At 42.8% G+C, this 27,953-nt stretch overlaps 2 protein-coding genes and 2 long non-coding RNA genes across 7 annotated transcripts; 3 read left to right on the plus strand and 1 right to left on the minus strand.

The window, feature by feature from the left end:
- The first annotated feature begins 477 nt into the window (after positions 1-477).
- Positions 478-8,546, plus strand: LOC110184227 (uncharacterized). 4 transcript variants are annotated; one of them, XM_086836799.1, is made up of 10 exons: positions 478-597; positions 1,105-1,641; positions 2,911-3,227; positions 3,295-3,444; positions 3,513-4,724; positions 4,785-4,982; positions 5,046-5,154; positions 5,212-5,421; positions 5,488-5,660; positions 5,716-8,546. In XM_086836799.1, exons 2-10 carry the CDS (start codon positions 1,638-1,640, stop codon positions 5,905-5,907), a joined length of 2,565 nt encoding a protein of 854 aa, XP_086692925.1. In that variant the 5' UTR covers positions 478-597; positions 1,105-1,637; the 3' UTR covers positions 5,908-8,546. The 4 variants fall into 4 exon arrangements, with proteins under 4 accessions (XP_086692925.1, XP_020808345.2, XP_020808346.2 ...); XM_020952686.2 differs by lacking the exon at positions 478-597 and having other exon boundaries at positions 713-1,641; XM_020952687.2 differs by lacking the exons at positions 478-597; positions 1,105-1,641 and adding an exon at positions 2,015-2,188.
- A 665-nt stretch (positions 8,547-9,211) lies between these two features.
- Positions 9,212-9,651, plus strand: LOC147643118 (uncharacterized). Its single transcript, XR_015272570.1, has 2 exons — positions 9,212-9,322; positions 9,388-9,651. It is a non-coding gene; the product is annotated as an uncharacterized LOC147643118 (long non-coding RNA).
- Positions 9,652-10,199: 548 nt separating this feature from the next.
- Positions 10,200-11,520, plus strand: LOC147643119 (uncharacterized). Its single transcript, XR_015272569.1, has 2 exons — positions 10,200-10,971; positions 11,032-11,520. It is a non-coding gene; the product is annotated as an uncharacterized LOC147643119 (long non-coding RNA).
- A 3,647-nt stretch (positions 11,521-15,167) lies between these two features.
- Positions 15,168-19,920, minus strand: Bcat (Branched chain amino acid transaminase). The gene is made up of 6 exons (XM_020952656.2): positions 19,388-19,920; positions 17,544-17,960; positions 16,926-17,156; positions 16,551-16,857; positions 16,327-16,481; positions 15,168-16,252 (listed from the first exon to the last, which is right to left on the minus strand). Exons 1-6 carry the CDS (start codon positions 19,415-19,417, stop codon positions 16,064-16,066), a joined length of 1,329 nt encoding a protein of 442 aa, XP_020808315.1. The 5' UTR covers positions 19,418-19,920; the 3' UTR covers positions 15,168-16,063.
- Positions 19,921-27,953: the final 8,033 nt, after the last annotated feature.

Genomic DNA, 27,953 nt, shown 5'->3' on the forward strand with positions numbered 1-27,953 from the left:
ATAGGACTAAATAGCAAATTGCGAGAAATGGAAATGGAGCTACGACGCCGACGACACAACAGATATAACCAATCAAAAGTATATATATACACCACATGTAAACTATTATATACACAGTCAAAATGTTTAGACAAGATTTGCCAGCCAATTTGTAAGATTTTTCAGCATTTAATTAACATTTTTATAACGAACAAACAATAAACAGCCCCATTTATTTGCTTGCCCTCCTCTCCAAACAGTATTTTGATAACAACCCATAGACCCGCCTCAACACTATGTACTGTCGCCATATAAAACTAATTATTCAATGAAAATAAAAAATAAAAAACTTTTTGCGAAAAACACACGAGCTACCAAAACTGAGAAAGCTATTTATTTGAATTGATCCGCCGCCAAGCTGGTGGGCCAGATCTCAAAGTGCGATAACGATAACACATTGCAACAGCCGGTAAATGTCTCACCTCTAGCTATGGGTCTGGCAGTGGCTTTTTCAGAAGGGATCAAGTTTTGGGAGGCTAGATGGCTTAGTTTATTTAAAGCAGTATACTTATATAAAGGAGTATATATAAATAATAAGATCGCGTGCAATATTAATCTGTAATATTTTTTTAATATGCTTCCACAATTTTATAAATATAATTACACAATTGATCAAAAAGCTAAAGCCCCCTTCAAGGGCTCGTGCCTACGCCAGTGTCTAATCGTGGGGAGAGCCGACAAAAGAGAGAAACAAAAACAAGTGATTGGATAATGTTTGTTTGTTGATCTCTTTGCGGCCATACTGCTAAATGTTAACTAGTATTCGTTCGGGCTTGCATATTGATGACGGCTTATTTAAGTGTGAATAAACTTTCGTTAAATAATTCTTAAAACTTTGTCTTTGCAATAAAAGCACTCGAGTCACCGTTAGCCCTTGTGCGTGTGTATACAAAACGCGTGTGTGTGTGCGGGCGTGATGTGCGGCTTTTTGGGCGGCGGCGGCTGTGTGCAATCCTAATTTGTTGTTATTGCGTTGAGCGACAACAACGCTCAGCACCAACAAGAACCAGACCAGCAATTTGTCACTCATCCTTTTTATGCATTTTCTATATTCATACACAACAGTTTAAACATTATGGTAGTGTATGTGTGTGCGACGACAGTACGAGAGAAGCAAGCCGAGAGACATGAAGCCTTGAAAACAGAGATAGATAGACTTGAAAAACAGTAAAAATAAAAACAAGCGCATCTCGGCGAGCATCAAAATTTATCAAGTGAATTACGAACAAACGGAGGGAACCCAGGGGCATTCATGAGCAGTGGCCAACAGGGACAACAACAAGTGATGGCAGAACAGAGGAACTGAGCAACCAGAAGAGTGTTACTAAGCAGCCGCAAGACATTGGATACGAAACGGAGCAGAAAGGGTAGCCAACAAACGCCCATCCCAACGAAGGCGGTGGAGGAAGGTGAGAAGGAAAGCAAAGGAACGCAACGGAACAACCGATTTGATATATGTGTATGCAAACGTCCTTGGGGAAGTGGCACTGGCTGTGGCGGAAACAGGAGCACAAGCAGAAGCAGCAGCAGAAGGAGAAGGACGAGGGACAGGTGACATCCGACTACACAGAATTACAGTAAGAGGTGTGCCTGAAACGATGGGTAAGTTCGCGGGAGAGCGGGTCGGTGCTGTTGTTCTTTCGTTTCTTCCCTTTGTTATTTTCATTGTGTCGCATTTCCATACATCCTTTTCATTTGACAATGTGTGTGTGTGTGTGTTAGGGGGGGGTGCCAGTATAGGTGTGAGAGTCTAGCAAGTGCTTTCCGTGGACAAGTTCCGGAATCAGTGCCAGAAGTTCCAACGGTCCTTGCTATATAGAAAAGTGATCAGAGGTCCCTATAAATTAATTCTTAATCTAACGAAAACCGTAATTACCTGGGAAAATTCAAAGATTTAATGTTGAAGTTCAGATAGAGGAGGTAATCCCTGAGAAACCTATAGCTTCTTTTAGTATAGAAATTTAACTATTTTTAGGGTTTCTACCACAACTGGAAGCACATCCTTAAGAACTGCTTAATGCACAGGTGCAAGTAATTCCAAGTAACAAAAAAATTACTGCTAGACATAAAGATGCACGCTTAAGTGGAACTAGTTCCGCTCTTTTAAGGATATCACTGGACTTGCCAGAGAAAGAGAGAGATAGAGCAAGTAAGAGCTTGAGAGTGGCCAAAAGATGCGCGCGCGTAGAGAGAGCTAGAGTGAGAAAGAGAGAGGGGGCGTTGTGTTTTGAAACGGATTTTTCCGTGTTGAGATTTTCGCACACACAGTTTTCCGCAGCGACGGCAACAGCAACAACAACGGCAAAGAGAGCACACGTGCCTCTCCTGTATACACGTCGCGTGCCCGTGGTTTTGTGTGTGTGAGTGCGGGTAAAACAATGTAAGCTGAAAAGGATCAAAAGCGCAAGGCGTTGTTGCAGGACCTCCGAGTGTGAGAGAGCGAGAAGGCGAGCGAGAGAGAGAACGCGAATGCGAGTGAAATATGAAAATTGCATTTTCCTCTTTCCGTGTGGGAGCACTGGTCTAAAGTTCCGCCTTCTCCCGCCGCCCATTGTTACGCCGTTGCCGAGTTGCTTCACGGATTCTTGCACTGCAGTGGCATCCAGTCCGGTTCTGCTTAGCTCTGTCCTGTCCACTTCAGTTCAGTCCGATTCAGTGCAGTGTCGTGTAAAAAGCGAAGACAGTTTATACTCCTTTAAGAGTCTACTGCAGTTTTTTCCTCTTTTCTATTTCCCCCATTTTTCTCTGCCCCGCTGATTTTCTCCGATTTTCCCCCGTGTCGATTGCGAGTGTGTGTGAGTGTGAGTGGCGACGCCCTCATCCGGAAGTTTTGCTGCCTTAAGCATATCCTATATATATCAATAATTGCAGCAACAGCAACAAAAGCAGCTCCCACATTGCCCGCAGGAACCGGAGGAGATAGCGGAGACACCGGGGGAGCAGGCATAGGTGGCCCCACTGGCGGAGCTGACGTTGGCATCGGTATTGGCATTGGCGGCACCATCGGCATCGAGATGCTTAAGGCGCTGTACGACTTCCAGGCGGTCTATCCCAAGACCATAAGCTTTGATGAGGGAGAGTACTTCATCCTGTACCAGACCTCCGCTCGCCAGCGGAATTGGTGGCAGGTGGTCAGCATGAAGGGTAACATCGGGTTCGTGCCCTCCAATTACGTAATGAAGATTAAGGTAACGCTGGCGCTAAGCCAAGACTCACGTTGACTTTCCTCTAAAACTTATTGTCTTACCGCTGCAGGTGGAGCACGACTTCCTCATCAGCTTTTTGAACTCATCGATCGAGTCGCTGGAGAAGTGTACAGACAACGAGATCAATGGCATTATGTCCAAGGACGAACTGCTGGACAGGCTGCGCGAGAAGAAGCACACCATGGAGCGGCTATATGCGGTGAGAATTAATGATAATAATCCAATCTTTCCTGTGATTCCCTTTATTTCTTTTTTCCATCCTTTCAGGAGAGCTCTGAACGCGACGGTGACTCCTCGCTTTCGTATTCGCACAGCTACAGCGACAAGGGCAGTCATCGGCACTCGCATCCCCACCCAGTCCAATCCCAGACTCAGCTGCACTCCCAGCACCGGCAGCATAGTCCGCCGCCGAGCGGTGGAAGTGGCGCCGGAAGCGGATCCCACCGACTTGACATGACCAAAAAGAGCATGTCCAGCCCGGCAGTGGGATCCTCGTGCGGCGCAGCATCAAGCCAGGGCATGGTGGAGTCGCCAAGCATGGGCAGCATGCAGTTCCATGGCAGCAGCTGCACCATCCAGACGCCTCAACAGCAGCAGCCGCTCCCAGCACCACCGGCTCCAGCTCCAGCACAAGCTCCTGCTACACCCACAACAGCCGCTGCCAAGACGGCTGGGGATGTGGCGCAGGATAACAGCATCACTTCGGAGCCGTCAGAGACGACAACGACCACCACCACAACCAGCGAGGATGTGGTGACCACTTACAAAGAGACCAGCCAGATGAGCACCAGCCAACACAAGCCCCTCAACGGCAGCACGGCGTCTGCCTCCATATCCGCCTCCGCCTCAGCTTCGGCCGTGCGCAGTGCCGGCAACGGCAGTGGCGGAAGGGGGAGCACGGGAGCTCTGCATCAGGATTTGCCGCCGGAGGAGGCGGACAGTGCGCCCGACAAGTCGGATGATGCGAGCGCCGTGCCAAGCGACGATGGATGCCAGGCTAACGGTGACAGTGCGGACAATAGCCAGGCACTGGACAGCATCGAGAGTCCTTCGCACCGGGCACAAGGCGGCAGGGAAGCCGAGGAAGGAGCTGCTGGTGGCAGCAATGGCGCAGCTAACTACACTCGCGGACAGCTAAAGGTGGAGTCCTCGGATGTGTATCAGATCGTCGACGCGTTGCGACGCAACACAAACCTTAGCTTTGATCTGTCTTGCGAGGCGCTGCGCGTGGTGCTGACCAGCCTGGAGCAGTTGTACAATGGAGCCATCAACCCGTACCTGGAAGCGGTGGCCGTCCATGTCACCGGCAAAGTAGCCACGCCCAAGGAGTTACTGGGCATCACGCACGATGCCAAACGGCTGCAGTACCTCTTCGCCCAGCTGGCTGACTGCAAGAACGATACGGAGCAGCGAACCTGGATGCTGTATGAGGATGAGGAGGACATTATTCAGTTCCTCGAAGAGCTGGTCGAGATTCTGGTGAGTAGTAAACCCTGGATCTACATAATAGACCTAAATCACCGATTGATTTTCCCTTAGAACAACGCTGATGAGAACATTAGCTGCTATGAAATGTCCTGTGACCAGTACCAAATGTTCATCAACCTGGTGCAGTACTATCAGATGGAGACCCGCTGGTCCATCAAGCGACTGCTGCTCAAGACTTTCACGGCCGCCTGCCACTTGGACTATATTATTGTGGACATACTGCTAACGTCAGTGCTGCCGCTGGAGATAGTAAGGGAGTCCAGAAATCATCAAAGAGACAGCTATTTTAATTGGAATCTTGTACCCTCTTAGGTGGAGGACATGAAGACGCATTTCTCCAATCTGGATCGCTTCAAGCAGCTGGTTAAGATGCTAACCATCATTTTCTCGCTCGGACAGCTCATGCCAGTGAACCATCAGGGTAAGTTTCTGTCTCTAATTCTTTAAATCGGAAATAATAGATGGATTCACTTTACAGACTATTTGGGCGTGCACTTTGCTAGCTTCTTGCTGGAGATCGTCGAGGGAAACAACCCAGAGCACCTGGTGGACATGGTCATTGCCCTTATACTGGCCTTTAACCAGCAGTTTAGTGAGCACACGTTCAATGTTATTATTGAGGCGATGCAGAACCTGCCCTCCGCCAAGGTCTTCACGGAGAAGCTGCTGCTCCTGCTCAATCGGGAGGGTGAGTCACACGGCATGTGGGATATATAATAAAGAATAGATTCATGAGATCTGGTTTCATTTTCAGACGATCCCACGCGGCTTCTCAAGCACCCCAACGAGCACATGAACACGGTGCTGCGCATGTTCATCGACATATTTAGTCATCCGGACACGGCAGGCATGTTCTACACGAACGACATCAAGGTGCTCATCGATATTGTGGTGCGTCAGCTGTCCGACTTGGATGCGGGAAGTTCGGTGAGTGCTTGCTAGCTATTCTATCCGTTCCGGCACTAACCAGAATCCCTTGCAGACGCGACCATGCTACTTGGAGCTGTGCCGACGCATTCTGCGCAACACGAATTATCAGGAGCATCAGCACCGCAAGCACGATCTCATGAAGATCTTCACGCGCATCTTTTGTGAGGAGACGGAGTGCAGTGCCTCCGATCAGCAGCTAGTGCGGGAAATAGCCAATGAGTTTCCGCAGCTGTTCAAGGCCTAGAAAAACCCAAAGCTCAAAGCCCCAACCAAGCCCAAACACTCGAAACCAAATTTGTAAAGCGTTGCTAGTGAGGCGAGCCGACCAAGCGAGCCAACCGTAAAATCCAAACTAATTTCGATTTTAATCAATGAATTGTTGACGCATTTGTTTAGCATCTTGGTACTTGGATAGTCATAGCCCTCAGCCTAGCTCAGACTGCATTGTGATCCCTCCCCGGGATCGCAGAGCAGCGCACACTCACGCGACTTTACATAATTCTTATGAACATAGTCGGTAAGCAGGAGAAGTGTACTAGTTGCATGCGGAGTAGATGCAACCTCATAGCGATACCCAGTAGCGTATCAAGTAATAGACGTAATACTAAATTATATATTATATATATTGTAATTCCCAAGCGACCGTTGTGGTGGGTCTCATAATGATTTCTCACTCAGTTAGACTTTAGTCAGGGACAGGATTTTAGCCGGAGCCAGAGTTCAGCCTCACTTTTAAATTTTTGTAGTTATAATTACCAATTTATTTGGAGATTAAAATTTTGACAGAAGGAAGAGTCGAATCACTCGGAGAATCAAATATTTATAGCCTAATTATACACCTATATAATGAAAATATACATTCATAACGTGACAGGTGAGAGAAGTTAATTGCAATCTGCCAGAAAAAGTAATGCATATTATGTAAAAGTAAACAATTGATTGATATTGATATATTATAGCGAAACTATTTGCAGCTGGCAAAATCCAAATCGAGTCAAAACGTAACGAGCATGCATATAATGTTAAATTTGTTTATATAATCTATGGGGAGAAGAACTAAGCCGAATAGGTAACGGAAATCATTGACAATTGTTAAAGCTCAAATAAAAATATAAAATTGGTTGAAAATTAAGGACGGAATGCTGCAGGAGACCTGCATTAAAAATTGCAATAACAACAATTAAGGACACCCATTGCATTTGTCTCGCTCACACTCAAGACACACACTCACTCTCTCTATCTCTCTATATATCTCTCTCACTCTCTCTCAAGCTAGGAAAGGAAAGGAAAGTTTGTTATACACATACCTATCTCTATATAGACACGATCCCTCATCTTTCCCCAATAACTGGGAGGCATCATTGGTTAGTCGTTTTCGTTATTGTTATTGTTTATTGAATAATGTAGAAATCACAACGAAGTTAAGATTATGTATAAGTGTTGATAGTCCTTGAGAGGGTTTCTAAAAAATGTGCTAAAGCAAAAATATAACAGCACAGTCGTTCCTTCAAGGACCTTCAACTCGGCCTCTTAAAACCCCAATTTGTAATTTAGCATTAAGTTTGGGAGAAGAAAACCACATTGGATGAAACAAATTGAGAACTTGATACAAGAAACCTTAAGCTTCAACACAGAAATATTTAAATGATTTCAACTAAATGTTCATCCAGACACCCTTTCGGTATCCTTTAAAGGGATTTGAAGTCATTCGGGATTTCTGTTTTTGGAACACTGCCGCGGCCCGTAGCATAGGCCTTTAGCTAAAAAGTTAGTGTAATACGCAGGAGGATAGACTTTTAAATTTAATTCCAATGTGAGTTTTTCCCCTTGGGGACATGGAGGCAGTGTCCTTAACCTTTAAATTGATATTAATTTAATGGCATTTGAGAGGACACGGCATTTGTTATTATTTAATACTTAAGCTACATTTATCTTTTCAAGCATTTCCCATTGGGTTCATTGCCTTTTTACTCTTGCAGGGTATTATAATTTTAGTCAAAAGCTTTTAAAGCTGTAAAGGAATCATTTCCGATCCTATTAATTATATATATTCTTGATCAGCATCAACAGGCGAATCTTTCTAGCCTTTTCCAACAGAAATAAAAATGTTTATACATTTTTTTTAACAAAAGCAATTTGATTTCTTTTAAATTTTAAATTCCGTATGGAGATTTATTGTCCTAATAAAAATGAATGAATTTTTGCCTTAGTTATGACTTTTTTAAACTTTTATTTGTCGAAAAAATTGTCATATAAAAATCTCAATAAATATAAATTTAAAGGGGAATTTTTAAGCATCCTATTTCCAATTCGATTGAAAACTGCAAGGGTATATAAACTTCGGCTTCCCGAAGTAAATTTCCTGATTGGTTTTTTTATTTGTTTGTAAATTAATGACACGATGGGTGCATATACGAATTTATTTTCCCAAGTTTCGTAACGAATAGAGATAAATTTACAGCCAGTTATAAACTTTCTAAATCAAATTGATGTCAAATGCTTCAAAATAAATATTAACCACAAATTGTACCTTTCGATTTTAAATTTCAACAATTAAACACAATTAACACTCTTGGTAATTGAAAACAGAAGAAAAACAAATAAAAAAACAATGAGCAGCAGTAAAAAAAAAAACAATTAATATATTTAAAAATATTTAAAAGTACTGTACTACGTTAACAATAAAATGAAAAAAAATATACACACGTTTTATGTCAAGCAAATAGAGCTCATTTAAAAGATTGTTAGCTTTTCATTTTTTAACACAGAACAGATCCTAAAAAAACCAAAAATACGAGTTTTAATAAACGCATTCAAAATGTACCGAAACGAAATTGAAAATGTAAGAAACGAAAATAATAAATACAAAAATTCAAAGTAAAAGCTGGAGTTTGATTTAATAGTTATTCAAATTTGTAGGTTTACTGATAAGACGGGTACTGACAGCCTATTTAAATTTGAATTTAAAATTGGCAGTTAACTTTTAAAGAAAGAGTTACCATATTTTTTGGTTGTGTGACCATATCAAATTTTACAACTTTTTGTAGTGTGACCAGCTAATGTTACACTACTATTTTCGAAAAATGACAGTCATTTTGTAGATCGTTAGCATCGCTTGCCTAGTGAACAGCGGGTGCGGGCCGGTCTCGAGCGCCTGGTCACCGAGGGCAGCATACCCGATGACCGGAAGGTGGCCGTTCTGGCTGGCTGATTGGAGCTTTGTCGCCACCGCCGCCGTCGGCCATTTTCAAGACCATACCGCCACCACCGCCACCGATGGCGCCGACCACGATGCCACCACCAACGCCGCTCTGTCCGCGTGCACCGCCTCCGCTACCGTGCATGGCGCCAGCAGTGGGAGAGTACAGAGCTAAGTCAAGTTAAGGAGCGTCACATAAATTAATCTCTATCCTTTGCATCTAGGGCACCGTCTGGAGCGAGCTTAACGAAAGCAAGCTGTATAACAACATGGAGTTAAGAGTCGTTACGAAAAGAATGTTGTATAGGTGAGTGTATAGAAGAGATTCCAATGAAAGATCTTCCGAGTCCGACGAGGCCGATGTGGACGACGATGACGATGAGGACTCTGAGCTGGAGCACTCCTATGGACCCGGAAAATTGTGCAATGTCCAGTCCGCCCAGGAGTTGGATAGAAATGGGCAAGTGTTAGATAACCTACTTAAATAAGTTTGATTCTCATTGAATATTCATTCTTTATCAACAGCAACGAACCGGAGAACGTACACAAGCCCGCTGGCAATCGCAGCCTGAATGCAGCATTAATGGGATGCGTCCGGCAATGTCGCTGGCCCGGATCTGTGATCTGACGGCCGAGGAGGCGCCCTCATCGCGAAACCTCACTGTAAATTGAAAAAGCCTGATCAAGAATAATGCCGAGAATGGGACAGTTATTGAGGCGGCCATCACTATTTTAAAAAAAGGTGGGACCACATCCATTATCACAAGCTTTTTGCAGTGTGACCAACTCATATTTCGCTACTTTTATATCGAAGTGTGACCACTTTGACTTTCAGCTGGTTGCCTGCAGCCATGTGCCATGATACAATTATACAAGGTAGTCTCGTCGGCTGCCTAACCGTTCGGCTTATTTTCAGTGCGTTCGTGTTTGTCAAGCAGAAAGGTTGTGTGCGGACGATTTTTTTCTTACTATTAACCCTTGTGTGCGATGTCGTTCTGCTAAGAACATAAACATTAATTTAGATATAAAAAAATTTTACTTTAAGATTCGGATATATTTTAAAATTAAGAATTTAAACAAAAAAATAGCTTTACAAAAACAAAAACAAAGATTAATGTCAAATTCCAAACTATTAAAAATTAAGTTATAAAACACTTCAACTCTTTTTACTATGTATGAACAATTTAACCCCCATGGACCATCTAAGGGCTAAACTAAAAGCTCTTTTGTCGTTTCACTCGCACTTACTTCGCAGACTCCTCTCACTCGCACTTGTTGTGAGTAATGAATAGCGGAGTGCTTTTGCCGACGAGACTACCTTGTATAATTCTACCATGGCCATGTGCAACAGAGGAATGTGCAGCATTGACTATCGATTGCTGGCAAGCAACCATACGCAGTTTTGACTATCGATTGCTGGCATAAAACCACATGCAGCTTTGACATCCTAAGACTTAGGTTATGGTGAATGCACTCAGGAGCAGCCACAGGATCGGGATGAGCTGGATCAAGACCAGGGCGTGCTGGTCACAGCCCGGCCGGCGGGAGTGCATACCACTTCGCTCCTGCTCCCCATTGATGAGCTATCCAGCACACCCTCGCTGGGAGTAGAGCCTCGATGGCCAGCATTTGGATGACTGGCATCTCGGACTCCTCGCAGAGCAACAACAACCTCCAATCCAAGCTGACCGTGATTACCCGCCAGGAGCAGCGTTACATTGGACCCAACTGCCGTAACATGACACCGGAGCCGCCGCAGCATAAGCAGAAGCTCATCACCAGGACCATTTCTACTTTGCAGCTAAACGGCCTGCCCCAGAAGCGTGATGCAGAGGTTTATTCCGGAACCAATCAATTTTAAATCAGAGCAGCAACAGCAACACCCTCAAGCTAAACACACGCACAGCGCTGGTCTTCCTGAAGAACGGCAACTCGCCAACGGACATTACCACGGTCCCTCAATCAAAGGCAGTCTTTGCGTCGAGGCTATGTGTCCGTCGAGCAGAAGATCCAGCAGGAGCTGCAGGACCTAAACTCGCGCGAGACGGAGCTGAAGCGCCTGCGCAAGAATAACAGACACAACACACTGAAGGCTTCGCTGGACAAGCTGTGAGTACACGCCTAGGCTTTCAAGGATCCTCTTGTTATCTTACGTTTTTTCGTTTTCAGCCAGCTCATCACAGACGGCGAGGCCGATGCGGACGACGATGCCGATGAGGACTCTGAGGTGGAGCACTGCTATGGACCCGGAAAACTCCGGAATGTCCGGTCCACCCAGGAGTCGGATAGAAATGGGCAAGTGTTAGATAACCTACTTAAATAAGTTTGATTCTCATTGAATTTTCATTCTTATATCAACAGCAACGAACCGGAGATTGCAGCCTGAACGCAGCCGCCTACATAGCCAATTGAGCCGGCAATGGCAGCATTAATGGATGCGTCCGGCCATGTCGCTGGCCCAGATCTGATGCCTAAGGAGGCGCCCTCATCTCGAGGCCTCACTGCCCAGTGGGAAAGCTTGATCAAGAATACCGAGAACGGGACGGTTCTTGAGGCGATCATCAAAGAGGACGAACGGAAAGGGTAGCAGAAGCTCCTTATCAACGAATTAATTTTAACCACTTAAAAACGTGCAATAAACATATTTAATATATTTTATTTTTGTTTTCATTAAATATTGTTGTATAAGCGTTGATCATTGTTGTTATTGTAGGCAAAACCCAGCATTCAATTTGGTCAGTTTCATTACTGTGGTTGCTGTAGGCGTCTGCACTAAAATTAATCTGCTTTCTGCGGTTTCTGTTCGCCTGGTATTTAAGGTCGAGAATTCGATGACCAAATTCAATCTTCGATTTGGTCAAAAATTGCTACAAATCTATCGAATTCTCGACCTGAAATACCAGGCGAACAGAAACCGCAGAAAGCTGATTAATTTTAGTGCAAAAGCTTCAAATTAGAGTTGTCCCTTTAGCTACATTGTAGCAGAGCTTTAAATCTAGCTAGAAAAAAAGCAACCTTACATCTAAAGCTTGTTGTAGTGTGGCCAGCTCTTTTCCAAAGCTTATTGTAGTATGGCCAGCTCATGTTTAACCATTTTAGGTTCGTTATCGTACAAAGGTATTTTGATTTTGTTTTATCGTTATCGGTATATATCGATATATGTGAATCAGTTGTACTGTCAGGAACGGGACAGTAATTTTAAATGTTGGTTAATTTTATATAGAAACCTGAAAGAAGAGAGCCGACCGATGGATTATTACTTGCGTAACGTAAGTCCCAAACCAAGACGTCTGCATGAACAGCTCGGCAGCGCTCGAACTCGCGCACTCGATGTAGCCGCAAAAGAGCTTGTCGCTTGGACACATATCGATAGCCAAGCCAAGGGAATTGCGCAGATCTCGAACTGGGCGTAGAGCAGCCACAGCTTGCTGAATGTGAACTGCTTGTGCGGTATCAGCTCCTGGTAGGTTATATATATATGGCGCGTGCGCTCCGCATCTTCAGCCTCCAGCTCCTCGTACAGCGCGTAGTTGATTCACAGATTGATAGCGCCGCCAGTTCTTCTCGTACGCCGTACATTCGAAACCGCCTGCTCGTACGTCTCGCGGATCTGGTCGCGCTTGCCCTCCGCCTCGATGAGGCGCAAGTAGTGGATTTTCGGCCACCTCCTGTTCGTACTGGTACTTGCGCTTGGAAACGATCACGTCCTCGATGCCATCCCGATTGTCGTACTTCTTGTCGTGTATGGTGTAGGAATTAAATAGCTCTGGGTTCGGTCCTTGGGCAGAAGGTCCAGCGCGTATTCGTATATGATGCGCGCTCGGTCTACATCCTTCTGGCCCTCTTCGAAGCGCCTCAGTGGCTTCTTCGTTAGGCAGGGCTTCGCCGGTGGAACAGCTAGCCTCCGCGGATGAACTCACATTGTCTGGTCTTGAGGATTTCGGCGTCTCGCTTCTGTCCTGAGTTGGGACGGATGCGGGCGTCACGGGCGAACCAATGGGCACAAGGGTGGCCGTCTTCGAAGGCGTCTCCTTGGTTGGCGTACTGGCACTACTCAGGGTCACCAATTGGCCTGGCGATGGAGTGACTGCGGTGCTGGTCACAAAGACTGTGACGGGTTGAGCGCTTGATAGGTGCCCCACTGTAACATTCATCATGGAGCTCTTGGCCAGGATGGGATTCGTGGTGGGCGAGGGCGTCGTGGCTGTCAGGAAGGGCGGTTCCTGCAGTTTCTGTTGCTGTTGTTGCGGCTATTCCGGCTGGCCGGTCGTGGTCGAAGACATCGTGAAGGCCACGCTGTTCAGTTGCAGCTAACCCGCGTTCTGCTGTTGCTGCTTAGGAGTCGTTCCGCCAGACACAACAATCTGCTGGATGATGTTCTGTTGTTGCTCCCGCTGCTGTTGCTGCTGCGCCTGGGACTGCGCTTGGACATGCGCCTAAACCTGTTGCTGCATTTGCTGCTGGATCAGTTGATTATTTAGTGGCTACATCTGTTGCTGGTGCGAGGTGATGAAGGTGTTTGAGGCCACCAGAAGGATCTGCTGAGCTGCGTTGGCAAGCGCCTGCTGCTGTTGGGCCTGCGCCTGGGATTGGACCAGTTGCTGCTGCTGCTGTTCCTTCTGTTGCTGCTGAACCTGCGCCGCCGCCTGCTTTTGCTGGGCGGTCACTTGCTGCTGCCGTTGGGTCTGAATCTCCAAGTCCCGTTCCTTGGCCTCTCGGAGCAGCTGCTTTGCCGTTATCTGCACCTCCGCTGGAGCCATGTTGTTCACCTAATAAAAGCGAAACAAACGATGAGATGAATTATTACTTCTTTTTAAGCTGTCCGCTCACTCCAGCCTCTACACTCACCTTGGCCATCTTTTGGGGCCGCTCCATAGCTTATGTATTTCTTTTCTTAATTAATTATAAAATAAAATAATTTTACTGCACGAGATGCAAATTAGAGATGTCCTTTTACCAATATTGTAGCAGAGCTTTAAATCTATCTTGAAATAAGCTAGTCTGTCATCCTTACATTTAAAGCTTTTTTGTAGTGTGACCAGCTTATTTTTCACAAGCGTTTTGTAGTACGGCCAGCTCATGTTTCACCACTTTAGGTTCGTTATCGTACAAAGGTATTTTGATTTTGTGCTGTCGTTATCGGTATATATCGATATATGAAAATAAGCCGTTTCTTTCAGGAAGGGGACCGTAAAATTGAATGTTAGTTAATTTTATATATACACACTTAGGAAAAGAGGGCCGCCGCCACAGCGGTGGTGCTCCGCTCCGTGTTGCCTTGGAAGTTCTCCAGCTCGGCGAACTTCATCCATGTGACACAGTACTCTGGTCCGAACTCCAGGAACTTTTCGTATAGCAGCCGGCAGCGCTCGAACTCGCGCAGTTGGATCTTCAGGTCGATGTAGCCACAAAATACACATACGCGAGGATACATACCGATGGCCAGGTCAAGGGCCTTGCGAACCCGCTGCAGCTCCATGTAGCGGATCTCGAACTGGGCGTAGAGCAGCCACAGCTTGGTGAATGTGAACTGCTTGTGCGGTATCAGCTCCTGGTAGGTTATATATATCTGTCGCGTGTGCTCCTCATCTTCTGCCTCCAGCTCCTCGTACAGCGCGTAGTTGATTCACAGATAGATGTAGGATGAACCGACACACAGCTTTTTGTTATTGTTTTTATCCAGTGTGACCGTTTTCAAGCAGGCTGGAAAATACCAAAGGCCGGGTGGGGTCTTCCGATAGCTGAAAAGATAATTCTATCGATATTTTTTTATTGGCCGAAATTGAGGGCAACTGATCGCATACTTAAATTCGAATTAAAGTGGTTGTTAAATTAAAGCATGTTGTTGTTGTTTACAAAATTGTTGTTGTAGAGCAGTTTCCTACTGTTGTTGTAGTTGTAGGCAAATAACCAGCCTTCAATTTGGTAATTTTCAGTATAAAATGGTTCTCTGATATTGTTAATAGATGGCGGCACTTAATGAATTTTTGCCCATAGATGCCGTTGTAGGGCCGATCGGTTCAAAACTATGACAAACGTGTAAAATTGGGCAGCACTGGTAATACGTATTTAAAAATGTGCAACATTTCTTAAAAGACAGTTGCTGTGCTTTCTCAACCATGCAACATCGGTACGTTGAGAGACCCCACAGGTGTTGCTCAACATTTGCCAAACTGCATTTGTCCAGCAACATTATCTAGTGAATTTTAATTTAAGTTCTTTTAAATTTACGTTTTAACAGCAAAACCAACATATTATTTTTATAAATTGTAGTTATAAAAAATATTATTAAATATACACAACCATTTGTGTTCTCATCGTTTATTCGTCGTGGAATAAATGGATTCATTTAACTTCTAATGTGGTACATATAGTATACAGCTTGATTCGGTTGGGGTTAGGTTTACATAGTCCTAAGTTCTACTGACAGGTCCTAAGTTCTACTGACAGGTTCAGGTATAGATTAGCTTTAGTCACAGCTCGCAGCCGCCGACTACTGCTGCTCCTCTTCTGCCGCTTTTACCTCCAAGAACACACCTCGATCACTTACTCACTAATAAATGCATTCGCCTCCGGTACGTTTTCAACTTGTTTTTTGTTTTGAAACTACTCTCCTTCTATATTTTATCCATTTCCGAAATGTCCTAACTAAACTCTTGTTTTTTTTTTTTTTTGTAATTTTGCTTTGCTGTCGACGCTGCTTGGAAGTAAAAGCGCAATAAGACGATTCATAAGCATGCACACAGCTTCAAAGAAACAAAGTATGCATAAAAAATAAACGAAAAAAAAAATAAAAAAAGAATAAGGAAAAAAAAAACAAAACTTAAAATATGATACAATATAAAGAGAATAAAGGCACTAATCGTTAACATTGAACCGTGGTAAGTTGGGAATTATGTACAATTCGAATTCCTGACATATAAATAAATAAATACACATTTAAATGCAACTTATACGATCGCCCAAATTGCGGCGTATATAGTGAATTCTGGACTTACTACGCTACGCTAAATATTATATAGACAGATGCAGATAAAGATAAATGCACAACAAACGAAACAAATTCGAGCACATTGGCAAACCCACAAAACGCTTGGCAACTAAATCCTACTAATACACGGTACGGGAGGGGTAAGGGGGGAGGGGAAGGTATAGGTTACAGGATACAGGATCTACAGGATAACAGAGAGTGGGCCATAGCTTAGTCAATCACCACAGACCACGGATGATCCACCTTGCCGTACTGGATGTCGGTCAAGGTGTCGCGGATCAGCTCATGCACAGGCTTCTCCTGCTCCATGGTGGGTATGTACAGATCCTGGCCGAGGTAGTTGATGCGGTTCACCGGACTAACCACGCACGCCGTGCCCGCTCCGAACAGCTCCAACAGCTATTGAAACGATAAAGAAACTCCGATTAAATCTAGGCTCTGCAGGCAAAAAAATCTTCAGGGAGCACACTTACCCTTCCCTGGTTGAGCAGCTCGCAGACTTGGGGCATGGTGATGGTGGCCTCGGAAACCTTGAACTTGCCCCATTGGCGGGTCATGCGCAGGATGGAGTCACGGGTAATGCCAGGCAGGATCAGGCCACTCAGTGGCGGGGTAACCAGTTCTTGTTCTGCAAACGAGAAAAGAAAAATACGTTTCAGAACATGTGTTGCAAGGCATTCGCTAGGTTTGGACTCACCTCCTTGATCGTTCACATAGAACATGAAGATGTTCATGGTACCCACTTCAGTGAGCTGATGATCCTCGCCGTATAGCCACAGCACCTGCTGCAGCCCCCTGGCTGCCGCCTCCTTCTGGACATTGATGGTGGGTGCGTAGTTGGAGCCCATTTTGCGATTGCCAACGCCGCCTGGCCAGGCACGCACATGGCTGGGATCGGCTAGGAGGGAAACGGCGCCCGAGGAGCCTGTCTTAAAGTAGCTGCCAACGGGGCTGAGGATTGTGTAAAGCAGGGCCGAGTCAGAGGAGGCAACTCCCAGAGTGGGCTGTAAAAGGGATGAATAGGTTAGTTAGTTCCAGGATCTCACATTTCGGCAGCTGCGGGACTACTCACATCAATGCCAATCAGCGTGGGACGTATGTACAGGCTGGCGGTATCCGTGTGTGGCACCCACTCGGAGTCAATGGACAAAAGACGGGACAGGCACTTGACGAATTCGGGGCCCTCGAATGTGGGCAGACCGGATCGCTGGGCGGCCAGGTTCATGCGGTTCATATTCATGTCCGGCCGGAAAATGCGAATCTTGCCGTCGACGCCGCGGTACGCCTTCATGCCCTCAAAGAGCTGCAATGCAATCAGATTCGAAATGGGATTTAAGTAAGTGATAAGACCACTTGGCAGCATTGACAACAGTCGGATGACTGTAATCTTGATTCGGATTCTGTCCATACGACTTGAATACTACATATACTATATATATATATATATATAAACCGCATGACGTCAGTACTTGGGCCACACGTGCGACTCGTTGTTGTTGACAGAGATTATGGTTAACGGATTATGGATTACGGGGAGGCGCGGATTGGGGGTTCACTTACAGCGACTAGCTCGAGAGTCGAGAGTCACGTATGTAAACATACTTTTCATGAACTCGCGAAAACAACACCCGATATTGGTTCGAATCAGTCGTAAGTAACTATAGTGGGGAATGCTCCAGAATAGACTTACCTCAACGGCGTAGTGCAGCACCTTGGCGGCCGGGTGCATGACCAGGTTCTCCAGCGGCGTAATCTCTGGTCGCTGCCATCCACCTAGGCTCTTGTGGTAGTAGATCTTCAACATGTGGTCGGTAAAGAGACGTCCAAAGCCCAGCTCCTCGTCATTGTCCGGCTTGGCATGCAGCTGCTCTGGAGCGGCCAAGCGCACGGAGAGCTGGGAGGCACGGAACTGATGGCCCAGATCCTTGTCATGCTTAATGGGCTCTGGGGTACCGCTGGCATACTGTGTGTCCACGGAGGCAGTGATCTGGAAGTCGGCCGTCGACTTTTGCTGATGCTGCTGGGCGGTCTTCAGTGACTGGTTGCTGCACAGCCGGATGGACTTCTCGATGAAGCGGATCAGGCGATGCTGGTTGCGGAAAATATCCTGCAGGGAAAGAAGTAAAAATATATTTGCTTATTTCTTTTCTAATTTGTAGTTAAATACTTATGAACTTCGAGTTCAGCTAAAAGTAAGGCAATTAATCTTTGCTTCTCATTAAATGATGGTATGCTAATTTTGGGGGTCTAGACCCGAAAGCGTTGTCTTCGGACCTCCGAAAATGATTTGCACATTCATTAATTCCAATTTGCAAGGCAGACGATCTTGTTGGTGGGGTTTGGACTGATGTAACCCCCAGAGTTTGAAGCTATAGTCTACATTCCGGGTCAGACGAGAGTCAGCAGTTTAGATTCCGTTCCGGCAAAAGCTAATCAACTACCGTATTTTAAATATTTTGCTGATGCCGATCTGATCTCCGGTCTCCTTGGCGGATCGTGGTGGCTGATGAAATCGCCCCAAACTATCAACTAAGCCAAAAATTAACTAACTCAAGCTGTCCGAAATGCTGTCACCACTGGTCGGCATTGCATCAGCCAAAAAATAACGAAATACCGAACTAGATTTATTTATTATTTAGAGTCGAGAAAACCCGTTGAAAATTGGGCGCCACAGAAGAATCGAATGTGTCGTCTACATGTCTGCCCATTCAGGGGAAGCTTATCTGACAACTGCGAGGGATTGGGATCGGGGGAAATGTGGAATAAGGGGGCAGTGCGATAACGACGAGCCATAAATGTCCAAAATAAAACATTAATGGGTTCTATTTATAAGTGGTCTGGAGCTGGGAGCGTGGCAGGTTGTTCGGAAATAGTGTCTGTGTCTAAAAGGCCAAGACCAGTGGTTAAAGTTATGGAAAAGTTTGACATTAAAAGCATTAAAAACTTTGTTAAATTAAGAACAAGTTGACTATAAAAATAAGCTTAAGAACTTGTCTAACTTATAACTAATACCGAATAGAACGTATACAAGTTTCGAAATTAAAGAAATAGAAATATAATACATCAAAAACGTATCATTTTTAAGTTTATGAACTTTTCTTTTCAAATTTATTGATAATAAATCAAAAACGTATTATTTTAAAGTTTACAATTTTTGTATCAGATTTTTAAATCAAAATTAAAATAAATTTTGAAACATTTTAAGCTTGTAACTTCTTAAATAAAATTAGAAGCTTATCATTCAAAGAATACGTCTATTTCTGATCAGTTTCTTTTATCTCAAGTTCAAAATCGGAATTTGGGAACTCTTATTTATAGTTTTTCTTTTATTATTTCTTTTAATTTTGTCGCGCGTTGATAAACAAATGAAGCGAACGCCGCCGTGATTTGCATATATTCATAATATTCCAATTTTTGGTCTGTTGCTAACTTGTCGAGATTTTAGCTTTATTTTCGTCGTTGCTTGGAAACAGCGGCGAAGCGAGATAGTAATGTTTGGTATTCGAATTCTTTTTATAAATTTTGATTACAAACCTTTGCGTTGATAGCCATTTTGGTCGTCATCTTGATGGGTTTTTCAGTGTAACTTTCTTTGCCGTTTGCGTGTTCTGCTCTTGCAGACTCTCAACTCTCTTCGTTGCTCTTCGCCTCTCGCTCTTGGGGCGCCTCTTGCACTTGCACTTTGTTGCCGCACTTTCGCGAACCGATTAATGCCGATGTTGTGTGTGATGTTGTAATTGGCGGAGCGAACTGCACTTTGCACAGTAAAAAAATGGTTGTCTTTCACTCGGTGATTCGATCTGGCTTCGATTGCTTTCTTTTCTGCCTTTCACTCGATCTGAACGGCACGAAGTCTCTGCAAGAAATGAGCTCTGCCGCCGCGCGCTCCTCTATGTATAGCTCTTGGCGCGCGCCTGTGTGCGTGTGTGTCGTACGATTGTTGCCCCGTTTACCGTTCGTCCCAGCGCCATTTTTAAGAGAGCGGCGCAGGAATGGCCGCTAAGAGAGCGGGCGGACGAGCGAGCCGGAGAGCGACGTACACTGCGCTAGAAAAGTTGAAAAGATCGCTGGGGGAGATATAAAATTAAAGCTCTCTTTTTTTTTTATTAATTTTTTTTTGTTTATTGCTATTTAAATATGTACAATGCTCCGGCGAATATGACTGGTAAAATTAACAAAAATAAGCTGACGCTTCAGTTTTTGTTAAAATCTATAGATCATCACCTGTTTAAATATTGAAAATAAACCTACATATTGATTACGATTATTTTTATAAATACTTTACAAATGAGCAGACGGGGTGCAGTGACTTTAATAATAATTTATTTAAATAAAAACCGATTTAACTAATTAATTTATAGAATCCCTTTGTTTTTTAAGCCAACACAAACATTATTAGACCGACTCCAGTATACAAAATAGTATATTGAATAATTAAATTCGTAAGCCAAATAATAAATAAATCATTGTTTTAAATTGCAGTATTTCTTTTCTTAGTTACTGATAAGTATACATATATATTTATTTATTTTCGAAACGGTTTGTATCGTAAAATTATTTTTACAGTGTAGCCAAAATGTAAGTTGCCGAAAATCGAATGTTTTTTTTCGGTCACTCCCTTAAAGCAAGCCGATTTCGGCTCTTGTTCGTGTTGCTTCGTGATCGATCGCTTCGGTCTTCGTGTGGGGGTGGGGTTCGAGGGGGTGTTAGTGGGTAGGTGGAGCGGCGTATGCCCCCCATGGGCTGCGCATACTTATTTGGGCGCAGCGATTGCCGATTTCGGCGGGCATTTTTTTATTCTCGTTTTTTTAGCAGGCTTTTTTGTTTTTGCCTCGACAATTTCGGGCAATTATTTGTCGTTTTTTTTCCTTTCTGACATGTTTGCTTCGAGTTGAGTTTTGGAATTTTCGGACGGTTTCTCTTCTGGTTCTAGTTCTTTGTTTGCGCCGCTCGAGCGTGTGTACTTTTCCATTACCAGCCGATATCTATATATTTTCTATATGCAATCCATTATATAGTCGAATAGTTCCTGTACCGCACTAAAACATGTTTTAAAAACAGCCAAATTGATTTGTTCCTTTTCAATACATAGAATTTTTAAAGCCCAATATCGAATTCTTTAAAAACTTTCCATTTCTTTGGGCTCAAAACAAGCTTAAGTTGCATTTTTGGTTCTGAATATTAATCATTTATCGATTAATTTCTTTCGGCAGTCGGCAGGATATTTAATTTGGGGAATTTCTTGCGCCGGGCACACATGTTATCAGTTGTCACTTTCTTCGCCTCTTCCTTATGCTCTTAGTTTTTTTTTTTTCTTCTGCCGCTACCTGCCTGAAATCATTCGATATTCTTCACCGCTTTTTTACCACGCAAAAAAAAAAATAAATGAATGGAAAATGTGTGGGGAAAACTGCTTGTGTGTGTTTTACAGCCGCAAGATGACGTGCACGTTTCCCTTTAGATTTTTTATTTTCCTGTTTTCCTGTTTTCTTCCTGACTGTAGTTTCCCAACTGATAACGGGCTGCATCTCTTGACACACAGCAGCGATAGCGCATGCAAGCGTGTGTGTGTATTTAGGAGATTGTGAAAAACATGGATTTGGGAAGCGAAATCCCCCTCTAATCCTGGCTGATGCAATATCTAAATCAACAGCATCACGATCGCTTGATAAGAGGCATCAAGTTGGTAATTCGTAAGTGTTATAAGCTTGTAAGATTTTTCACGTAACTTAAGAGCGGGGCGATAAGAGCGAGATGTGTGGAAGAGCTAGGAACTCATTACATCGCTCTCCTTCTAGTCGCCTCTCGCTCTTTCCGAGTCTGTACCTCTCTCGCTCTTCGGGTGCTGAACTGGTTGATAAACAAATAAATTAGCGGCTTCTTCTGCTTCTTCTTCTTCCTCTTCTTCATCATTTTCCTCTGCTAGCTTTTCAATGTCAATGTACGCAAGCTGGAGCGAGATGGGTAATGGATAAGTGAGGGCGGGGGCTCGCCATCCCACTCGGTCACCCGGTGACCAGTTGTAATGTGTGTCGTTCGCTCTCTATCTCTCCCTGGGTTTCTGGTCACTAGGTCATCCGCCAGTTGTTGTAGTGGGCGACCTTCAGTTGGTCGTCTCTTTTTCTCTTTGCCATCAGGATCTCCATATTCCATTGCTATTTAGTTCAAGGCAAAGAGAGCGAAGGGATATACACAGTACAAAAGAAGTAGTAAGATAATGGTTTTAGAATCTCAAATTAAATTATTTTTTAAAAACCATTATATTTAAAGCAAAGTTTTAATAATTTTTGAGATACTTCAGAGTTTTAAGCTTTGTAAATAATGTTGTTTGGGGAAAATACGGACATTCGTCCTTATAATTTATTATTCTTTGCCCTCGAGCGATCGAAAACAACAACAAAAAAACTGGGAAACAGAATCTGGCGAAAACAACTTGATAAACGATTTCCAGCGAAGCACGTAACTAGCCAAAAGATAAACAATAACAAGTCAAGGTGTCGCTCACTGAGAGAAATAAAGGGGCGGAACCTATGTATGTACCTATCCATATTACATTATAATTACATATCTTAACGGTTGAAACGAGAGCAAAAGTCATTGAACTGCTGCACTGCTTACACTGCTTACATTGTTTTTGTGCACGATCAAGGACGCAATACCTCTATCTATGTGTGTGTGTGTGTGTGTGTGATAAAGAGGTGTGTCTCGTATCTTGCTCTCCGCACTCGTGTCTGTGTGTTTTTTTGTATGCGTTTTGGAGGCCCGTTCGCCTGAAACGGGCCCCAGACACCAATACAGATACAAGCACAGATGAAGGTACATACAATTCATTGCAAAATATTAGTTACACTTGTAGCAAAAATATAAAATAGCTTTCGATCTGTAATTAAAGGGAGTAAGGAAGAATTTAATAATAAAACTAAGCTGCTTATTCCTTGGTAATGATTCCAATATTTTATTTTAAATAGATTATAGAAAACACTATATTTCCTTTTTATTTATTATTTCTAGTGCTAGTCGTTATGGTCACTATTCGAATAGTTGGTCCCTATTGCCTCGCACCCGCCTGTGAGTATCGGACTTCATGGCGCACCACGCGGCGTATGCGCAATATGCTTGCCTTAACCCCCTGTCGCCCTGTGGTCATATTTATATATTTTTTTTTGCTTCGACTTGTTTTGTTCGTTACAATCGTTATTCTGTCATTGTTATTGTTTTGCTGACTTTCTGCGAGAATTTGTTTTCGCTGCCTTGACAGTCACTCGACAGTTGAGCGCGTCATCCGAGATGCTCTCGTTGCCTGTTTGTTGGATTTTCGTAAATATTTTCGACAAATTTATCCCACTCGATTACAGAGTCGCCATTAAGTTCATTAGGGAATTCTTAAATTCGAAAAATTACGCACTTAATGGAAGGGATCAGGGGCAGAAGACCCACTGTCACTGCAACTTGTGACGTCAAAAACCAAGCAACACTTTAATCGCGACCAACTGTGTCGAGGTAATTGGAATGGTGGCACCCGCTTCCACCGCTCAACACACTCCGCTGCCAGGGAACTCAATACGATTTCGATTCTGATTTCAATTCCGATCCAAAATCATTGGCGGGGGGTAAAGGGTTCCCCAAACGACGCAGTTCCAATCGGATGACCAGTTCCGATACTTAACGCCAAATATTCAACATATTCACAAACGTTTTTCATGCCACCGTCTCGCTCAGAGATCAAAGTCGGTAATAAGACATGGAAATGCATACTTAGGGATATGTTTATCTAATAGATTTATATGCCTTTAAAATATTCATCGATAACAAATAAGTGAATTTCTAATTTCCTTAGTCAGCTGATGGATCTTCCTTTCCATTGACGTCAGAGATCGGAGCGGGCGCGGCACACGCCTCCCCCCGAAAATGAAAATATATATAGCTATAGCTAGTATCAGCTAATATCAGCTACCTCCTCCAGCACGGACGGCCACTCCCTCCTCTGGCGATCACAAGATACACGTTTCCGGGGCTTTGGCTGTCACTGGGCAGCAGCAGCAGAGATAAAACCGTGATACAGATACGGATACAGATACAGATACAGGGGCAGAAGCGGCAAAACAGAAGCACATGATCGCGATCGGTTTTATCGCCAGAGAGATACTGTCCCCCCCCCCCAAATACCCAATCCCCGATCCGTCCTGGTCATCGTTTACCACACCTCCTGACAAATTATTCACGGCCAAAACAACACTGATAACGCCTTTTAGTCACTCGTCGGTCTGATTACGGGATACGCAAGTCATCCTCGGGGGATATATGAATCCGGATGTCAAAGCGAAGTAATTTCCCAGATTTATTTGCATTTCCCGAAAGCCAGCGAACGGCTTTTTACGCATCTCTCGCATTTATTGCGACATTTATTAGGCAGTTATTTATTTTTATCATTTGAAAGTTGCCAAATTAAGAGGTTCTTTAGTCATAGAGGAAAGATAGAGCTTAAATAGGGGGAACTGGTTAGGTTTTGTACCCAGTATTTGCTTTTAATTTAACAGGGAATAGTAAGTATCTGGTTTTTAGCATTTAGTATGAATTTCTACTTAAGGAAAAGAGCTCTATGGTTTCCATATGGTTTCTCTGATCGGCCTTAACTTATACTCATTAAAACTAGCTTTTGAATGTATAAAATATGGCTTAATTGAAGTCTAAAGAAGGGTCAGGACCGGGTCCGCTCGAGATCCATAAGAATAAGCCTTTTGTTTTTGTAATACTAACAAAATAAAAATTCCTATACTCTTATGATCCCTTTATAAATCACTCCCTTGCCCCGAATTTATGGCTTCATTTTTTGGGCCATTCCTATGGAAATCCGTATGGTACACATAATATATATAGACTGGATATTTATGATGCCCAAAAATCGTGGGCGCTCTGGCAAGTGATTTATTTGCTTACGCGAGCTTTCCTTATTTTCTTGTCCGCATCTCGGTATATATTTTTTACTGCCCAAGGTCTCGACGGCCGTCTAAAGATTTTCACTGTCGATCTTTGGCATTCAAAAATAGCCAAATAGCAGTGCAAATAAAAAAAAGAAGAGAATTTCTGCTGTTTACCAGCTGCCTCGACTATCTCTCTAATTGATTCTATATACTTTTTTTCTCCACCCTCACTGGTCGATCTTCAGAAATTGCTTAAGCTTTTTCAAGGTTGGGGACGAGAGCTGCCGCAGATTAAGAATAAGAATAGAATAACATGGAACATGATAACAAAATGGAAAATAAGTAAGAAAGGAAGATAAATTCGTAAGCCGAACTTTATATACCCTTACAGTTTGAAAAAGGATCAGGTGCCGCATTTAAAACGGTCATAACTTAACCAAAAATTACTTATTTTCAATTCGGAAAACTTTCCTATGTTGGTTTTTGCCAGGTAAATAAATCTGCATACTCAATTTAAAATTTAAAATTTTTGCCAGTTTTTGAAAATTTGAACGATGTAACCTATCCCCCTTATATTTTTTTGAAAAAAAATTTCAAAATTTTGTTTTTCAACCGAACATGGCTAGATCAACTCAGCTGTTAATGCTGATCAAGAATATATATAATTTATAGGGTCGGAAATGACTCCTTCATAGCCTTTTACGCTTCTGACTGAAATTGTGATACCCTGCAAGGTTATAAAAACTTATAAAATCGCAATCATAACGCTTTACGATCTTTTAACGATCGGTCTTTATGGTTTTTTATGGCTTGAGTGAGTCGCGTGCCCGGGACGAGCCCCCCTTTTGCTTTGGTAAAAGAAAATCCCCCAGAAAGGAGTCACTGAGATCTGTGGGTGTGGTAATAATGATATTGGAGAAGGTATTACCGCCCAGTCAGCGACACGTGTGGCTCTCCAAGTCGATGAAAAAAATATAAAAAGGGAACAAAAAGAATATGCCAGAAACTATATATATACATACAATACAAACATACCTATATAAATAAATTCTTGTTTATGCTCTCCTCTCATACGTACACTCGTTTAGTTCAAGATTGTGTGCTTTTTTGTTATGAAGCTCTTACATTTTGGCCGGCTTTTGTTGCTGCCATACGACACTTATAGGGTATTATGAGGGTATATAAGGTCTTAAAAGGGAAGAAGATGTATGAATATACAATTTATAAGAATTAATTAAAGTAATTCAGCATAAAAATATATTAAAATGAAGTCTTTTCAAACTCTAGGTTTAAAACTACTTCCTATTTAACTCTTAGATATAAATACCAACTATTTAAATATATTAAAAAGTTATTATATTTATAATATAACTTAGTTTTTTAAATATTATCGCAAATGTATGCTTTTAAATATTAATATTAAATCCTTCCCATGAAATACGGGACATCCCTTAGCTGCCTGAAATTAAAGCATACTTTTGGGCCATATATTTTCTATAATACCCTTCCACGGGACGGGTAACCAACAAGTTGATCATCTATTTTTTAAACAAATCTCTGAATTTATGCCACCTTTGTGGCGGCGAGTGGCGGAGTAGCAATTTACTTGCGCGTGGCCTGGCCCGGCGCACTCGAATTATAAAGAAATAAATATGTAAAAAAATAAACAGCAACACAACAACAAATAAAATGTGCCTAGTTGGCAGAGAGTCAATCAGTCAAACAAAGGCGCCCCACCGTCAGAGTGCCAGATCGTCGTCCACAAGTGTCCAATTTAAATGCTATATACATAGACACAAAATACACCAAATACCAGCAGAGATCTCTCCATGGACGAGTACGAGCACAGTGCCTAATGTGTGTATGGGTGCCATGGCACCTGTTCTGCCGCCGGTTGCGTAAATTACTGTGCGCTCTTTGCCCGTCGCGACTCTGACTCTTTTGCGAAAGCCAGCGTGTGTTGCTCTCCACTGGCGGATCCCGCTCTCAGCCCGACCCCGTCGCTAGTTTATATAACCTGCCTCGGAATATACGTACATATATCTCTATATCTTTGCCCCCCGCGTACACAGTAAAAAGTCAAACTACTTTGGAGGTAAGCACAAAACTTAATTTTGAGTCCAAAGAAAGAAGACTCTTCACATTTTTCTCCATGTGTATTTGAATTTTCTGCATATGTTTATGTATTTTATGTATTTTTATACATATTTATCTTTGCTGCGAGAATACAAGCGGACGGACGAGCCCTGAAATCCAACCAATCCCAGAGCTCTAAGCGGTGGGAGTGGATTATCTCAAGTATAGTGACAGATGACGCAGTGCGTCACCAGATATGTATGTTGAAAACATGCAAGCATTAAGAACTTGTCGAGAAAATGATGTTTTTATTACCAATATTGATATAGAACCTAAAGAAAACTCTTCTGTTTACGACAACTATCTTTCCACTGTTTTACACATTACGTATACGCCATGTATGCACAAACATGTGAAATTCAAAGTGTTGCTATCTCATCGAAGCTTCTATTTTATTCCATTTAAAAAGAAATATTTTAAGATGACGTTATAATTTATGATGTTCCTGAATCTCTGGTATTTTCAGAACGCCATAGTGTATAAATAATAATAAATAAACAAGATTTATTCTAAAACTTCCCTAAAAGTAAATACATTAGGAAATGTAAATTCTAAAAATACACCAAACCAAATATAGAAGAAGTACTATACAAACTTTAAAAGGTTTTTTTAAGAAAGCCTGTAAACTAATTTTTCTAATTTAAAAAGCTTAAAACGAAGTTTAGCAGTCATTTCCGATCCTATAAATCATATATATTCTTGATCAGCATCAACAGGCGAATCTCTCTAGCTATCTCCGGCAGAAAACTAACATTTTTTTTTTAGTTTTAAATTTTTTCAAAAAAAGGAAAGGGCTTACATCGCTAAAATTTTCAAAAATTTAAATTTTTTTTAAATTTTAAATTGAGTATGCAGATTTATTAACCTACTAAAAACTAACAAAGAACTGCTTTCCGAATTAAAATTAATGCATTTTTGGCTTAGTAATGATAGATTTTTAATGATTTGATTTCTCAAATGTAGCTTATTTTCTTCTCTTATTATTTCTTTCTTGTTATATTTATTTATTTATTTATTTTTTTTTTAAAAAGGTCTCAAACAAA

The sequence above is a fragment of the Drosophila serrata genome, unplaced genomic scaffold (genome assembly GCF_035046125.1).
Source record: "Drosophila serrata isolate PLE 108 unplaced genomic scaffold, ASM3504612v1 contig_293, whole genome shotgun sequence".
NCBI classification, from domain to species: Eukaryota; Metazoa; Arthropoda; class Insecta; order Diptera; family Drosophilidae; genus Drosophila; species Drosophila serrata.

What these genes read in the sequence shown, in the direction of transcription:
- Bcat (XM_020952656.2), bottom strand. Translation starts at nt 19,417, where the DNA reads ATGACGACCAAAATGGCTATCAACGCAAAG. An exon ending in TGCTGCACTACGCCGTTGAG is followed by an intron (nt 17,157 to 17,543) that starts GTAAGTCTATTC and finishes ATTGCATTGCAG; the next exon opens with CTCTTTGAGGGCATGAAGGC. An exon ending in AGCTGCTCAACCAGGGAAGG is followed by an intron (nt 16,253 to 16,326) that starts GTAAGTGTGCTC and finishes TCGTTTCAATAG; the next exon opens with CTGTTGGAGCTGTTCGGAGC.
- LOC110184227 (XM_086836799.1), top strand. An exon ending in AAGAGCTGGTCGAGATTCTG is followed by an intron (nt 4,725 to 4,784) that starts GTGAGTAGTAAA and finishes ATTTTCCCTTAG; the next exon opens with AACAACGCTGATGAGAACAT. An exon ending in CATGCCAGTGAACCATCAGG is followed by an intron (nt 5,155 to 5,211) that starts GTAAGTTTCTGT and finishes TTCACTTTACAG; the next exon opens with ACTATTTGGGCGTGCACTTT.